This window comes from Osmia lignaria, chromosome 15, assembly GCF_051020975.1.
Source record: "Osmia lignaria lignaria isolate PbOS001 chromosome 15, iyOsmLign1, whole genome shotgun sequence".
In the NCBI taxonomy this organism is placed as follows: Eukaryota; Metazoa; Arthropoda; class Insecta; order Hymenoptera; family Megachilidae; genus Osmia; species Osmia lignaria.
The window spans coordinates 2,747,299-2,763,532 of NC_135046.1; the positions used below are offsets into that span (position 1 = coordinate 2,747,299).

The following is a 16,234-nucleotide window of genomic DNA, read 5'->3' on the forward strand; positions in this document are numbered from 1 at the left end:
TGTTACGTTGTCCGGTTCAATTTGGATCGGAATCAAATTAATCGAATCGAGGGAAATAGATTATAAGGTTGATGTTTAATGGAAGAAACCGTTTAGGCTTTTCTAAATTTAATCCTCTGTGATTTATTAGGTATATACGACTAATTATTTTCTTATCCGTACAAAGAAGCCTTAAAATATAAATTCGGTATGTTTTATCAAAGTTGGAGGATTAATATATATTTGATAGGGGGATACAAGGGATTAAGCGGAATACTGTTAGGTATTGCATAAGCTCTGTTTGTTAATCTCTTTGTACATACACACGTGGAAGAAACTCTCACGAATAATTCTTCGTATATTTCTTTAATTAAATATTATCGTTAACGTTTTGTTTACACAATTTATGTATCTGCCTGATACTCTTCAAAATTCGATATCTTCGTGTACCTACCTGTCAATGCCAAGAAGGATTATTGATTTATTATAGGTAGTTGCCGATGAATTTGTTTGCATTTCATCGTTACGATAATCTTCGATAATTTCCTATCCAGGGCACCTAACGCGACTTACGAAGAAAGGATGGCTGCACTTTACGACGACTCGGTGGCCTTTGGCATATCCTCCGCGACGCTGTCTTGCTTCCAATTTGTCTTCGCCGTGTTCACGGTCGACTTGTTAAACATCGCAGCTTTCAGACAAATCGCGAGAGTACGGAAGATGTTTCTGCGATCGGTTCTCAGGCAAGACATGACATGGTACGACATCAACACGTCGACCAATTTCGCCAGCAGGATCACAGAGTGAGTGTCAAACGAAACCCATTTTTGCGTTGGGAAACAGGGTGAATTCGACTAGTAATGAAATCAATATATGTCGAATCGTCACGATCGAAGGATATCCTCGAAATCATGTATAAGCTACTACTTAAGGAACTGGATTTTATCGCGATAGAGTTTGGAGAGGAATATCGTAGCTTCTTCGATCCGAATGTCCGTGAACGAATGTAAACGCGTCCTGACCCGAGAAAGGACGAGCAAAGTTCAGGAAACGAGATCCTCTCATCAACAGGTGGCCGTTCTCGCGAAACTCCTCATCCTTACCCGATACAATGTCTCCATTTGCGGTCGTGTAATTATCGAGAAGTCAAGGACGAGATATACGTGCTTGCAAAATTAATATAACCGTGTTGCGTAATCAATTTTATTTCAAGAAGAGTCTGTTCGATATTGCACAAGCTATCCTACCGGGATTGCGACACGACATTTTATAACGTCTCTTTTCCAAACATTTTTCCTTGATTCTTCTAAAGAAAATCAAAGACGGAATTAAAATCATCCAAGGATTGATATCGACGATATTCGAAATTTTCATTCCTTTATTTTCTTTGGCATTGTTAGATAAAAGAGTTTGATGACTCCGTCAAGGGGTCACCGACATCTAACGATACACGACATTCGTTCTCGTTGAGAATTGATCGAACGAATGAAAATATTCTGATTCATGTTTTTCACGGAAACTCGATGCCGAGATTTCAGTCAGGCTCGTTGCCATCTGCCCGAAGGTGATCTACGTACGCAGTTAGCGTAAGTTCACGGGTTAGTTCTATCGAAAATTGCCGTTGACGAAAATAACACGGGCTTCGGGCAGCCATTCAGCGAATTAATTAAAGTCCTATCTTACGCAGAGGGTCACCTTGATAGCACCCGTATAACTGTGCGAGCAATAGAACCGAAATTAACGAAGAGCAGTTATTGTAATCGCTGCTCTTATCGTATCAGATAAAATTAACGCCAAGGCTACGAGTCATCGTCTCTTTATTATTTGTACACAACATTTCTACGCTTATTTCAAGTTCAACGAGGAGGTATGAAATTTCTAAAACTAAAATATCCCGTTTCGTTCGTTTCTTTTTAGGGACTTGGACAAAATGAAGGACGGTATCAGCGAGAAGCTCGGAGTGTTCACCTACTTAATGGTTTCGTTCATCTCGTCGATCATTATTTCGTTCGTTTACGGTTGGAAATTAACGCTTGTAGTGCTGAGTTGTGCACCGATCATCGTGATTGCCACTGCGGTGGTGGCGAAAGTTCAAAGTTCCTTGACAGCCCAAGAATTGTCTGCTTACGGCCAGGCTGGCAGCGTAGCTGAAGAAGTATTGGGGGCCATTAGGACGGTGATTGCGTTCAATGGCGAACAGAAGGAAGTAGACAGATACGCGGAGAAGCTTGTGCCGGCTGAGAAAACCGGGATAAGACGTGGAATGTGGTCTGGAGTTGGTGGAGGTGTGATGTGGTTCATCATATACCTCAGCTACGCCATTGCCTTTTGGTAGGTCCATATTTTCAACAATAATTCGTCAAAAGTTTTTAACACATTATCGCCAGTGTAAAATTAAAAACTGTAAGCGTCTGCAATTTAAAGGAAGTTAAAATTAAAACTTTGCTTCTATTTGCTATTTCTTTTCTTTTTTGTATTTCCATGGAAGTCATTAATCATCCAAGGAACGCACAAGTACAAGTAACAAGCAACTTCAATTACACACCACGAAAAAATGGCGTTGATTGGATCGATTTTAAGTGGCGTGTTCAGAAGGTTCCAAAGGATTTCATCCCTGTAATTTCTTATATATATCAAAAGAAATGAGACTAGATTCAGTGCGCAAGTCGGTTGCTTTCTTTCCTCATCAGTCTTTTGATTTATAATCAATCGAAATTATAAATTATAATTTATAAAACTTCTTCTTCCAGAAAGGAATTAAAGTAGTTTTCCAAAAGATAATGAAAAAAATAGGCCACTATTGTTTTTAGTAGAAACATTGAAAATTTATTCGCGTAACTGGCTAAAGTGAATAAAGGGTAGTGGATAGAATTTCTGGAAGCTTTTGAACACTTGACGTGTATTTACTGAGAAGGCTTTTCAGAAATACGTTAGCCGATAGATTCGCAGACGTTAGGGTTGTGTTTCTAGAGTAAATGCTTTCGAGGAGAGCAAACAGCCATGAGCGGAGTAGAAACGGGTCAACCATGTTGCTTTTACATTGTGCCGGGAATGTTTCGAGCAAAAGCTGTTTGGTTTAAAAGGGAGACATTGGGTGACGCGATGCTTTGTTTGTCGCTAAAAGTGGCGACCTTGAATGTATTCTCCTTTAACTCGATGTGTAAACGATCTTTATTCGAAACGTTGTTACCTGTTCCGTCAAATGTTCACTTTAGAATTACAAATGATTAACCTGATAAACCTGAAGGCCAGGTTTTACTCTCAAAGTCTGATCAAACATCGACCTATATCGCTGTTCGTCCTTAACAGGTACGGTGTCCAGTTGATTCTGGAGGACAGGCCAAAGGAAGTGAAAGAATACACACCGGCGGTGTTGGTGATCGTGTTTTTCGGTGTGTTGGCTGGTGCACAGAACATGGGTCTAACGTCGCCTCATCTCGAGGCGTTCGCGGTCGCTAGAGGTTCGGCCGCGGCGATCTTCCAGGTCCTCGATCACGTGCCATCGATCGACAGTTTGAGCAAAGAAGGGATGAAACTTCCATCCGTCACCGGAGAGATCGAGTTCAAGAACGTGCATTTCCAGTATCCCGCACGAAAGGACGTGAAGGTGCTTCAAGGCTTAAATCTGAAGATCAATCACGGGGAGACCGTGGCCCTTGTCGGCGGATCAGGCTGCGGAAAGTCCACCTGTCTGCAACTCATTCAAAGACTCTACGATCCGCACAAAGGACAGGCAAGTAAAAGAAGCGTCTACCTTCGTTTATACGATTTAATTATAAGACGCGTAAACAATTATTTGTAGCATTTAACGTTTGTACATATATTTCCTGTTTCTTCATCCGAGACGGTGGAACGCTGTTACGGAAAGTTGCGATGAATTTTCAGAACGATGGTTGTAAGTTCGCTTTTCCAATTTGTTTGTTTACCGAGGGTAGAGCAATTTATTGCAACGTAAGACCGTGTCGTATTTTTGTACAGACGTTGCGTAACGAGCTCGGTTAATAACCAGCCGTCGAGTCATGAATATCTGGATGATGTTTTTGTTTTCGGTGAAATTACAATGGCATCGGGTAAAGCAGCCGGCTACGCGAGCCATTACAGCTCTCGTTCGAAGAACCACTTTATCAGTCCAGCCATTCCTCTTCCAGCCTTTAATAACCGCTACTCGTTACAATTTATTTGTTGATTGTTGTTCCTAAGGTCCTCCACAATTGCAAATTTCCTTCATTTTAAAGACGTTTCTGCATTCGGAATGTTCTTTTCCAGCTCTTCTCTTAATTTTTCATTCAGTTTTTGAAACGGTGCATTTCAGTTGCTACTTTCAAAATGACGAAGGGCTCTTTTTTTGTATAAAAAATTTGTAGGTTTCTGCGATGTACATCTTTCCTGAGTTACCTTCTAGTGTAATATAAAAAAGAACAGAGTAGAAGATGAAGCAAGTTTATTACTTTCTTTTCTTCTCCACATGAGCCACTTGGAAATTTACCAAATAATTGATGTTGCAACACGAGGCGATGCGTTTTGGGGCCACCTGGTCTGTGCCTTATTCCCACCATCTCTCACAATATTAATATAACTCTCGATCTTGTTGATTAACTTTAAGAAAAATTAATCAAAATACCGAGTGCTCCTTTGAAATCACTGTACATTCAATTTTTCTCGAAAACAAGGAGTTACGCTTGAAATTTTCTTAGGGTTTGCATCGAGAATATAGCGTAAGGGGTTTCGAAAGTTTGTGAACGTCCACAGACAATTTAGCGACACCGAAGGAAAGAATCGAACGTATTTCAAATTGGTTCGAACAAATGGATCTTTAAGGGAAGACTTTTTATCGGCCTCGGTGCAGCAACGACGTGGAAAATGTATATGCCGTAGGTAAAAGGGCTGGGGAGAACGGGTCTGAAATCAGTATGCCAAATATATGACGTAATATTTTCGGTGGGGCAACTGCGACGGATGCAGAACCGGCAGAATCGTAAAACTTTTACTACTGAGAAAACTCCGCCCGGCACTGTATTCCAGTGAGAAACGTTTCAAACTTGTTCTGTGAAATTCCCGTCCCTGCTCCAGCTACAGATGCAATAATGGAATATTCACGACAGGGTTATTGTTAACTTGCAACACGATAAATAAGTTCGTACGAAATTTAAGGGAGATTTTGAGCAAAGATACCAAGTTGTTAATCTTTTGTCCGAAGAATTTCTCGGATAAGTTTCCGAATGGCCCCACCAAAATTCAGAACTCAGGTGCGGTACATAATCTAAATTGACTACCAGAAACCGATTAAAATTGTCTTACCGTTTTTGAGATATCGTGGTAAAAAATTTTTGTACAATTTTGGGACTACGTATGCGTTATTCGATACTGCGCATACACAGAACCTAATCTAATCTAACCTAACCTTACCTTAGATATTTCGAAAACGGTAAGGCATCCAGCTCTGAAACCAACTTTAGGTTATATACCGAACCTGAGTTCTCAATTTTGGTGGGACCATTCGGAAACACAGCCAATTTCTCTTCTAGCACGATTTCATGACATAAAAGTATTCCGAAATAACGCTTCTTCTATATCAATTTAAAGATTAAAATCTGCTGAAAATGACTACATAAACGACTCATAAATATTCTTAATAGAAAATGGCAAATAGCCAATGATTTTCACGAAATTCTTTCCTTTGATCAAACAGGTTCTGTTAGATGGTGTGGACATATCGAAGCTGAATGTTCAGTGGTTACGCTCTTATATAGGCGTGGTCGGCCAAGAACCAGTGCTCTTTGACACAACGATACGGGAGAACATCCGGTACGGAAATGACAGCATTACCGAGGAGGAGATGATCAAAGCGTCGAAGGAAGCGAATGCTCATGACTTCATCAGCAAACTGCCTGAGGTGAGTGCCGGTCGAACCTTTTCTACCATTCTGTTCGCGTTCGGTAGCCGGAATTTCAGTTTCCCTTTTGCGACGACAGACGACCATGGCATCTTTCAACCGATTGATTCGGTCACTTTCTAACAGAGGACATCGTCTGGAACGATGTAGGAGGTACGCGTAACAGAGACCGCACGAAAGTTTACCATGATCCCCGAAGCTCCTTTTTCCGTGACGATGGATCGTAGAATCCCTGGCTAGCCGTGCCACAAAGGATCGTCTAATTAAAATCGTGCCCGCGAACCGTGAACAACGCTTTGAATTTCAATCTCGTTCTGCTGGGTATCTCGCGGCGTACCGCTTCTACTCTTCGTCTCCGCGATAACCGTCCTCTTTCGAGGAGTCGATTTGCCACCAACGCAACGGGTGCACATGATTTCTAAGAAAATTTTAAACGAGACATCCGCTCGATGGTAATTGATACGCTACCATTCTGGAAGATAAGAGCCAATGCATCAGAAATCAAAGGTCACGATTACTTTTATCAAGCTCCAGAGATCTCCATGTGTAATTCTGATACAGGAAATATTTCGATTGCATTTGATATCTAGAGGTGTCTCGCGATATCTATGATAATTTGTCTCATGATCGATTTCTAAGAAAATTTTAAACGTGACACGCTACCATTCTGGAAGATAGGAGCCAATGCATCAGAAATCAAACTTAAGCCACGATTATTTTTATCAAGCTCTAGAGATCTCCGTGTGTAATTCTGAAGAACAGAATGAAATATTTCGGTTGCATTCGATATCTAGAGGTGTCTGGCGATATCTATGATAATTTGTCTGATGATCGTTTGGACGTTCGCACGGTGCATACGTTAAACCACCAGAGAGTCGGCTGGTTGGCAACGCGTTAACAATAGTCTCAGGTGTGACCGAGCGATCCGCGGAACACGCGTGCAAACAGGCGATAAAACAGCCGTTAAACCGTGCACCGGCAAATAACACTATCCCAGATTACGGTTGTGTCAACGATTAGCCGTTTATTACCGAATTATCGCTAGCTGAATCCGACACTTCAACCCTGCCTCCCTATGGATACACCTGTGTTTAGCCCTTTGTTCGGCGTTCGCGTTTAGGATCGCAACGAGCCACGGGAACAAGCGTACCCGACGTTTTCCACTTTATGGAAAACGCCATACGGTTTATTTCACGGAACGTTGAATCGATCCTGATATTTTATTCGGATGGCAATTGTCTGTGCCGGTTGATTGAACCGAAAATTGTGTATCAAAAACACGGGAGAATGATTCTTTGTAAACGTAACCACGAAAACGAGTACAGGTTAAAAGCACGATGTTAAATGGTAAAAAATTCAGTTAGATTTCAAAGGTAACTGGAAACAATATTGTTGCCATAACCAGTTCACACTAGGCGCGATTTAAAAATTTTGCAAGCTTTCATGCAGCAACCAATGTTTCCGACAGCTGCCAATATGTTTCTACATGGAGGATGGTATTTTTTGAAAATGAAAAATAACCACTTGATCGTAGGATGTAATAGCGAAATTCAAGCGGATCGTCGCTAGGCATTAAACCACTCGGTTACACCGAATGCCAGCCGAAGTGCTGTTCCTCGTAAATTTATTAAATCTCGACGTGGTGCATGTGCACTGCTGGCGCGTCACGTCGTTTCTCCGTTAATGAAATAATCGTTACTTCAAACCGCAGAGACCTCGATGGCCTCTTGCCGCTCGTACACTAATCGAACGAGCAAATGGCGCCGATGCTCCCTTCTGTCGATAATTATCAACAAATGCTACCGTTAGTTCACAGTTACCGTTCACCTTTATTTTCCATCGTTTCAAAGTGTATCCAGTCAAAAATCTCGTTTAATTAACTTTTCCTCCGCTCGGCAGCAAGAAACGCGTGTGCCATGAAGTTATCATACGTGTTTCAGGCTTACGACAGTCCCGTGGGAGAAAGAGGATCGCAGTTGTCCGGTGGACAGAAGCAGAGGATCGCGATCGCCCGTGCCCTGGTTAAAAGACCGGCCATACTTTTATTGGACGAAGCCACGTCAGCCTTGGATCTCCATAGTGAAGCTACGGTGCAAAGGGCTCTAGACGCGGCTGCCAAGGGCAGAACCACCGTCGTAGTAACCCACAGATTATCGACGATCACTAACGCTGACAGAATAATATTCATTAAGGACGGACAGGTCGTGGAAGAGGGTACCCACGAAGAGTTACTTGCCCTGAAGAAACATTACTACGGATTGGTCTCTGCCGATGCCAGTGCAACTGCCAGAGGTAATTACTCGCCGCGTACATTGTTCAAAGCCATTCCTAGCACCGAATAGCATTTTAACGTGTTTCTATCGAATCAGCCAAAGCGACAGCGTCGGCCGCAAAGACGGTGACCGCCGCCATCCCGAAACAACAAAAGCCACCGCTAAAGAGACAATTCTCCACTCTGTCGATGCATTCTCATCGTCTGTCCCTGGCGGGTGCATCCGAGAGCTCGATAAATCAATTGGAGGAACACGAGAAACCATACGACGCACCAATGATGAGGATATTCGGATTGAACAAACCAGAATGGCCTTTCAACATAGTTGGTTAGTATATTTGAGGTGATGGCAAGGATGTGTGAATGAATGCAACTATATTTCGTTAATAAGTATTTATTACGCGAGGTTGTCCAAGCATCAGCTAATGCACCCGACAGAATGCCTTCCGTCGTGCTGGTTTACTATTTTTAAGGGGGTGCCAGGTAGACCCGTGCACAAAAAAGTTTCCCTCCACGGTCGGGCGAGAAACTTTTGGATTTTCCCCAATAAATGAAAATACCCCCCAAGGATATACGAGCCATTTGGCTCAAAACGTTGACCATTCCCTTTTCATGTATCCTTCTATCACTAACAGAGATTAATCAAACGATTTCATTCGTCCCAGGATGTCTAGCTGCAGCCATGGTAGGCGCATCCTTCCCAGCCTTCGCAGTCTTGTTCGGTGAAGTGTACTACGTGTTGGGTCTTCAAGATGCGGACGAAATACGTCGCGAGACGGTCAACTTCTCTATCCTGTTCCTGGTTGTCGGTATAGTAACCGGCGTCGGCAGTTTCCTACAGATGTACATGTTCGGTCTAGCCGGTGTACGTATGACGACAAGGATCAGAAGAATGACGTTCGCCGCGATGTTGAAGCAAGAGATGGGCTGGTACGACGATGACTCGAACAGCGTGGGTGCACTGTGCGCTCGATTGTCATCAGATGCTGGCGCGGTGCAAGGTGCAACGGGTACTCGAGTCGGTGCTATTCTTCAGGCTATGTCCACTTTGGTACTCGGTATCGGTCTGTCCATGTACTACACCTGGAAGATGACATTGGTGTCGGTGGTTTCGATACCGCTGGTACTAGGCGCTGTCTTCTTTGAGGCCAGAGTGATGAGCGGTCAGGGTTTACAAGAGAAGAAGAAGATGGAAGCGGCTACCAGGATCGCCATAGAAGCGATTTCGAACATACGAACCGTGGCTAGTCTGGGTAAAGAAGAAGCCTTCCTGCAACGTTACTGCGTCGAGTTGGATCACGTTGCTAAGGCGACCAGAATCAGGAACAGATTAAGAGGTTTGGTGTTCTCGTGCGGACAAACCACACCATTCTTCGGTTACGCTTTGAGTCTTTATTACGGAGGTTCGTTAGTGGCTACGGAGGGTCTCAGCTATCAGGACGTGATCAAAGTGTCCGAGGCGTTGATTTTCGGTTCTTGGATGTTGGGCCAAGCATTGGCGTTCGCGCCGAACTTCAACACAGCAAAGATTTCCGCTGGTAGGATATTCAAACTGCTGGACAGGGTTCCAGAGATTACTTCGCCGCCGGATTCGGAAGACAAAGATCTGGACTGGGTGAGTGATCGATTCGTGTCCTCGTTAGATGCTGAAATTCGAGAGCCAGCTGGAGCTTGTAATCGTACAATACGTGGTTAATTGTCAAACGGATCGTTAATTAGGTTGTTTGCCGTGGTTCCTTTTATCCGACAGGTCTGGCTAATACTAGGGCTCGACCAAGAAGCAACACGTCCCCCCTGTCGTTTCATTAGAACTGTTTAATCAGTCGCTGAATTTATGACGTACCGACAGCGACGACGCCTCGGGCAACGTACGTTAATTACGCTGAAAACGGGACAGCATGTGTTTGATCGAGACTACGGCTATCCCTATGGAATTTCAAACCGCTTAATGAAACGATAGGAGAACGACCTTCTATCGCAACTTGCTAAGCGAACGGTACACTGCGCGTAATAATGTTTCGCGAGTAAATGTCACTGGATCGTTGAGCAATCGATTTTCTTGTTAATCGGTCGCGATTATTAGCAGAGATAGATATCGCGGACGAGGTAGCTGTTTCTGTTTAAGAAATTTAGAGGGTAATAATATAGATCTAGGTGACTTCGACCTAGAAACATAGGTACCAACTTCACATCCTCCAAATGGTTGATTTCAGAAAGCGGAAGGCCTGATTCAGTTCTCGAAAGTCGAGTTCCACTACCCAACACGGTCAGAGATGTCCATTCTGCAAGGGCTGAATCTAATAGTGAAGCCAGGCCAGATGGTCGCCTTGGTGGGTCAAAGTGGATGCGGAAAGTCTACCTGCATCCAACTCTTGCAACGATTGTACGATCCAATTTCCGGGACCGTGACCATGGATCGTCGCGATATCTCGTCGGTGTCGCTGCGCAATCTCAGGTCTCAGCTCGGTGTGGTCGGTCAGGAACCGGTACTATTCGACAGGACGATCGCGCAGAACATTGCCTACGGTGATAATTCTCGGGTCGTTACGATGGACGAGGTGATGGACGCCGCCAGGAAGTCGAACATCCACAGTTTCGTCAGCTCTCTACCATTAGTGAGTATCCATCCAGTAGGATTTATTGAATTCGATATGTAAAAGATCCAAACGCGTAACAGACGGTTGTTTATGCTTTGTTACAGGGGTATGATACTAGGTTAGGATCTAAGGGTACGCAATTGTCCGGAGGACAGAAGCAACGTATCGCGATAGCTCGAGCTTTGGTGAGAAATCCTCGTGTCCTGCTGCTGGATGAGGCCACATCTGCCCTCGACACCCAGAGCGAACAGGTAAGATTTTCTTTCAATTTTCTGGTTAATCTTCTGAATTTTATTAATAATTCATATTAACCCTTTGACTACTGTAAGCGCTTAAACTAGTTTGAACTCTTATATTGGTTTGATTATTTCAATTTACTTTCGGAAAAGTGCACGCCTAACGCAAAATTTCGCTGTTCTCGGTCTAGGGTGCGACTGAATTCCTATCGTATGGTATAGCTGGTACATCTCAAAATCCGCCGTATTCAAAGGGTTAAGAAACAACAGTCAGATATTAACAGATCAAATATTTATTCAGTGTTCTTATTCATAATGCATGCGGTATTACGCTTCCTAGAATTTCTTTCTCCCTTCTGTGCCATTATTTCCGCGAATCGTTCCTTCGAAAAATGTCTCCCGACCATTCACCAGTGTCACGAGAATAGCCGGTGGAATCAGTTGTAAAGTGGACGAGACTTGCATTCAGAAATATAATATGCGCCGGAAAGCACTGGCGTGTATTTTTTTCGCGGTGGAAAAAAAGACAAAAGAGTGACCAGCCGCCTTTGAAGGCGTTGTTGAAGAAGCGCGAGGAATTCTCGCGGCGACAAAAGCCGTGCATTCTTCCTCATCATCGCATTGTGTTACGTTCTCCGCGTCCAATTAAAAAGAGCCTTGTAATGTCCGTCCGTATTTAAGATCGTTTCTCAGGGCGACAATAAAGGTTGCACATTGTGGAGGAATTAAAACAGGATTCAATTGATAATTCAACAGAGAGAATCGCGCTCGTTATTGCACTCGCGAGACCTCGAACAGTCAATCGACTTAATGAGCTTTGAATTGAGCCGCGACAATACCCTTGACATCGATTTTCTTCTCGATTCGAGAGGATTCCTTGGAGAAGATCCTTTTCTCTTTTATTTTCAGCGATTCGTGTGCTACTCGAGGAAAGAAATCGTACTGAGGATGTTTTCGAGTTAAATACTGGAACTTATAACACTTATTTTTTCGATTTTTCCGACGGTAAATATTAATAATCAACCTAAAATTCATTTACCGAACAAGTCGATTTGTAATTAGAACAATCGAACATTCAGAAAACCGACTATTCCGATCGTTAACATTAGATAATACGATTGCATTGTTCTCGATTGTTGTCGATATCGAGTGGCCGTACTCTCGCGGCTAGAATAATCGATCTTCGTGGTTCGTGAAATCGAACATCGAAACCAGGATAATTGCTCGAGAGCTAACTTTCGAATGGCTCGCGTTTCATGCAGACTTCAGCGGACAAAAACGGGCGCACGGTGGTTGGAAAAAAAAATGGATTCACGCATCGAGGGATGGGATTTAGAGTTTTCTAGATTTCGTACGTTTGATCAAAAGAGAGAATTCGTATGCGCGCATCGCGACAGAGAAGATACGATTTCGTTGTTAATACGATATATTAGCACGCGGTCGAGTCCGGAGCGTGCATACACACATATGAATTTTAATTTTTCAGTAAAATTACCATATAAAGCGTGTCCCGTTACGTTATGTAACATACTATAGCAGCAAGTCGCGCGATATCTTTTTTCGTCGGCTTTGGATCGCGTTTTTTGCTCGTATTATTCATTAAAATCCATCAGGATCCATTAATATTCATCAGCTAAGCTAGCTCGCAACACTGCTTTACATTGCTTCGGCTTTACATTGACGAACGGTGTTATTCACAGACGACCGTCTTAATATTCCTCGTTTGATGTAAAATATTTTTACGTAACTCGTTCTCTCGTTGAATCAGGGAAAAAGAATAGTTTTCCCTCTCGAGTGGAACAAAATATTGGATAAATATCGTCGATCTCTTCCATTAAAATTTTTTATCTCACGTTATTATTACTGTAGTGGGAGAAAAAATGATAAAAATAAGGGATGATGATCGAATGTTTTAATATACAGGGTCAACCATTTGTCTCGGAATCCGTGTGCTGTATTTCAATGAAATAAGGTTACAGCTAACGAAGAAAATTCCTGAATTCTCAATCTATAATTTAAACGATTTTTCCACGGTGTTTCTCGCACAGGTGGTACAAGCAGCCTTGGACAAAGCGATGGAGGGTAGAACTTGCATCACCATAGCGCATCGTCTGGCCACCATAAGGAACGCTGACGTGATCTGCGTGCTGGAGAAGGGAACCGTCGCCGAGATGGGTACTCACGACGACTTAATAGCTGCGGACGGTCTGTACGCTCATCTTCACGCCCTTCAGGAAGCCGCGATGGAGTAAACGCCGAGGCAGCGTGGAATCGCGTCGTCTAAACGACGCTCCTCTCGAGTCGACGAGCTCGTACGAACGGAACATTTTCGTCCAACAGACGAAATCAGTTTCGGCGGCCTGTAGCCGCGACAAGGAGGATGATAAAAAGTCGCACGAGCGATTTCCAAGAAGAGTAGTTACAGATTTCTTGATGAAACTCGCGCCAAAACGGCTCCCCGTACATTTTTAACTGACTCTCGTTTATCGTACACTTCGTTCACCGATAGTTTTTCACCGTTTTATTTATGCGTTATCGTTGCAGTCTCTTCTCCGCGACGGAAGAAGGAAGTCGAAAAAAGAGATCACGGATTTTTCTCTCTCTCTCTGATAGCGAATACATTTTTAGTTTGGCTCTACGAGAACTCGAAGATAACGAAATTTATTCATCACGTAAATTCAGATTTTTGATCTTTGAAATAATTTTCAGATTAAAATTACAAAACATCGGTTCATCTCGCGCCCCTAATTCTTTAGCTATCACCGGTGTTTCCTTTGAACCGCGCCAGGGTTCGCTTCGAGAATGGGAAACTGTCGTTCGCCGACAGAACCTACGGCACAGACGCGTGTCGGATCATTATTGCCTCTTCCTATTTCGCACGCCAGTTACGTAACGATCCAATGAACGATAAAACGCGTCGTTCACTGTAATGTCGCCATAATGGATACTGGCGCTGTTTCCTCTGGAACGATACCGTTTTTTGTCTTCATTTCACCTTTACCTGTCTCTTTATTGAAAGACACAGCGAAGAGAACGTTACAGAGAGATAACGAACCAAGAGGGGGAGGGGGAAGTAGAAAAGGGAAACGATATTCCATAGGCTCGATTAAACACGCGAAAAGAAAGAGGACCCAATGGGTGGCACAGATGTTTAGCAAGAACAACGATACCGCGCGCGACGACGCAATGCTGTCTGTTTCGTCACCGATCTTGTCCAACGACGTCCCATGAAATATTTATGAGCCTCTATTTTATACTCTTCCTACAATTGCTCTTCCCGCTTTCTCCGCCCTTCTCTTATCCCTGAAACCTACTCCTTTAATCTCGTCGAACGTCTCTCCCTTTTCAACTGGATTATCCCTTGAAATATAACGAATTCGTCTAAAAGGACACGACTGGCTGTCTAACGAGTCAAGATCAGATATTCTTCATGTATTCGTGCCTTAGAAATTATACGGTTTTGTGAAGAAGAAGAGGAAGAAGAAGAAGAAAAAACGGGTGTAATTAAATAAGAGGGTAAAAAAAGCAGAAATATATTAAGGAACTCTCAGTTTTATTTGAGATTGCAGATGTTCAATGATCAGGATTGATCGGTGAAAATACGAATACCCTCGACAATTCTCTTTGGAAAGTTACACGTTCCGTTAGAGCAATATGCTCGCGTGGAGAAGCGTTCACGAGGTGTTTCCGAGTGTCGAAGACACATTCATCCGGAGGCCGGATTTCCGTGGTCGAAGTTCGCGACAACAGATACTTTAGCCCGAACTTGAGTGCCTTCATACTTCGTATACTTAGCGATAAGATCGCGTCGAGGCTCCCTCGGGGCTCGTCAGTGGCCGACACCGTCGCGAAAATGCTCGAATATTTTCATGGAAAATTTCATACTTTCACCTGTTCGTCAACGCGTTGATTGCCATAATCAAAGTACCATTTCATTTTCCAATTTAAGCTTTCTACTTGTAATCTTAGATAATATTGCTTAGAATTTTCTTTTCTCTTTTAATTATTTACAGATAGTCCCTGTGGCATTCAACGTGTATTGCACGAACCATTTTTTGTTTCGAAAGCATTTTCTGTCGCGCCGTTTGATGCAGAGTACTTAATCGTCTTGGGAAATGGCCTCGATCGTGCCTTATCGATGCGTAACAGTGCTTTATATACCGCAACGACAATACAAAACGTAGTTCTTCTAAGCCGTAGTATCTTCGAGCCAGGAACAAGCGTTTGCGACTTAACAGTGGTTGTCCAAACCGATCAGGTGCGAGGATTTCGTTTCCATTGAACGAACCCTTTGACGCCGTCTTTCGTGTACTTATCGACTCGCCGTACGCGTTTTAACACGTTGATCGCAGGCTTAATTAAATTATATTTAATATAAATTTTCACCGTTTCCAAGGTACTTATCAAATTGGGTGGTGGTTTCCCTTATTACACCCAGAATAGTTACTTATTATAATTTGAAAAATTCATTAACCCCGCAGGCGGTCAACGTGTTAACAGAATAACGATACGAATACAATCGAACAGCGAATTGCAATCTAACGCAAACATTTCGCGTCGTTTCTAACTTCGATTCTTTCTCTTGATCGATCAGGCATAGAAATTCAACTTATAATTCTTTGTGAAACATAGCGCATCAGAATGATGAAAGGAACAAGAGATGGTAGTTTATAAAGATTTCGAAAGCGTTACTTAAAAAGCTAAGGCTGCGGCCAAAGTAACTTAAAGGCAAAATGATGTTAACACCGCGAACGAGCGATCGCTTGGTTCGAAACATTTAGTGTGACTTAACGAAAAAAAAAACAAAAAAAAAAATGTGCGAGAAAAACCAGCAGCGTGTTACGTTGATTCTCTTTTATGTTTCTTTTTTCTTTCTCTTTTCTTTCCTTTCATATATCGAGAGCGTGTCAAGTTGTAATTACCACAGCGATACTACTAGACAGTATAACGACAAAGAGGAAGTATTAATAATTTTCCGTTTTATTTTTCTTTTCTTTTATTCTCTCCCTCTTTTGTTGCAAGACAGACGGAGCAGACCGTACACTGCTGTCATATACATGAAATAAATGGAAACATAGTGGAAAAAAAACACACACACAACGAGTAGAACGATATAACCGGCGAGCAAACGTGCGTGAGAAAGCCCAAAAAACAAATTTTCAATTCGTCGAAAAATTGCAAAAAAATCTGCCCACCTATTCCCTTTCATCCTGTATATTTCTCCTAGCGTCGACTTTATGCGCGTATCTGGAATTTA

General features: G+C 42.8%; 1 protein-coding gene across 7 annotated transcripts in view; it reads left to right on the forward strand.

Annotated features, from left to right (window-relative positions):
* The window catches only part of Mdr49 (Multi drug resistance 49), a 54,389-nt gene extending 38,429 nt beyond the window's left edge, over positions 1-15,960 (forward strand). For all 7 annotated transcript variants that reach the window (XM_034315001.2, XM_034315008.2, XM_034315006.2 and 4 more), the window contains 10 exons: positions 534-782; positions 1,897-2,310; positions 3,289-3,712; positions 5,669-5,872; positions 7,813-8,164; positions 8,242-8,472; positions 8,810-9,759; positions 10,358-10,759; positions 10,846-10,992; positions 13,026-15,960. In XM_034315001.2, the coding sequence (XP_034170892.1) occupies positions 534-782; positions 1,897-2,310; positions 3,289-3,712; positions 5,669-5,872; positions 7,813-8,164; positions 8,242-8,472; positions 8,810-9,759; positions 10,358-10,759; positions 10,846-10,992; positions 13,026-13,229 (3,577 nt within the window). In that variant the 3' untranslated portion in view covers positions 13,230-15,960. The remainder of the gene's footprint in view (positions 1-533; positions 783-1,896; positions 2,311-3,288; positions 3,713-5,668; positions 5,873-7,812; positions 8,165-8,241; positions 8,473-8,809; positions 9,760-10,357; positions 10,760-10,845; positions 10,993-13,025) is intronic.
* Positions 15,961-16,234: the final 274 nt, after the last annotated feature.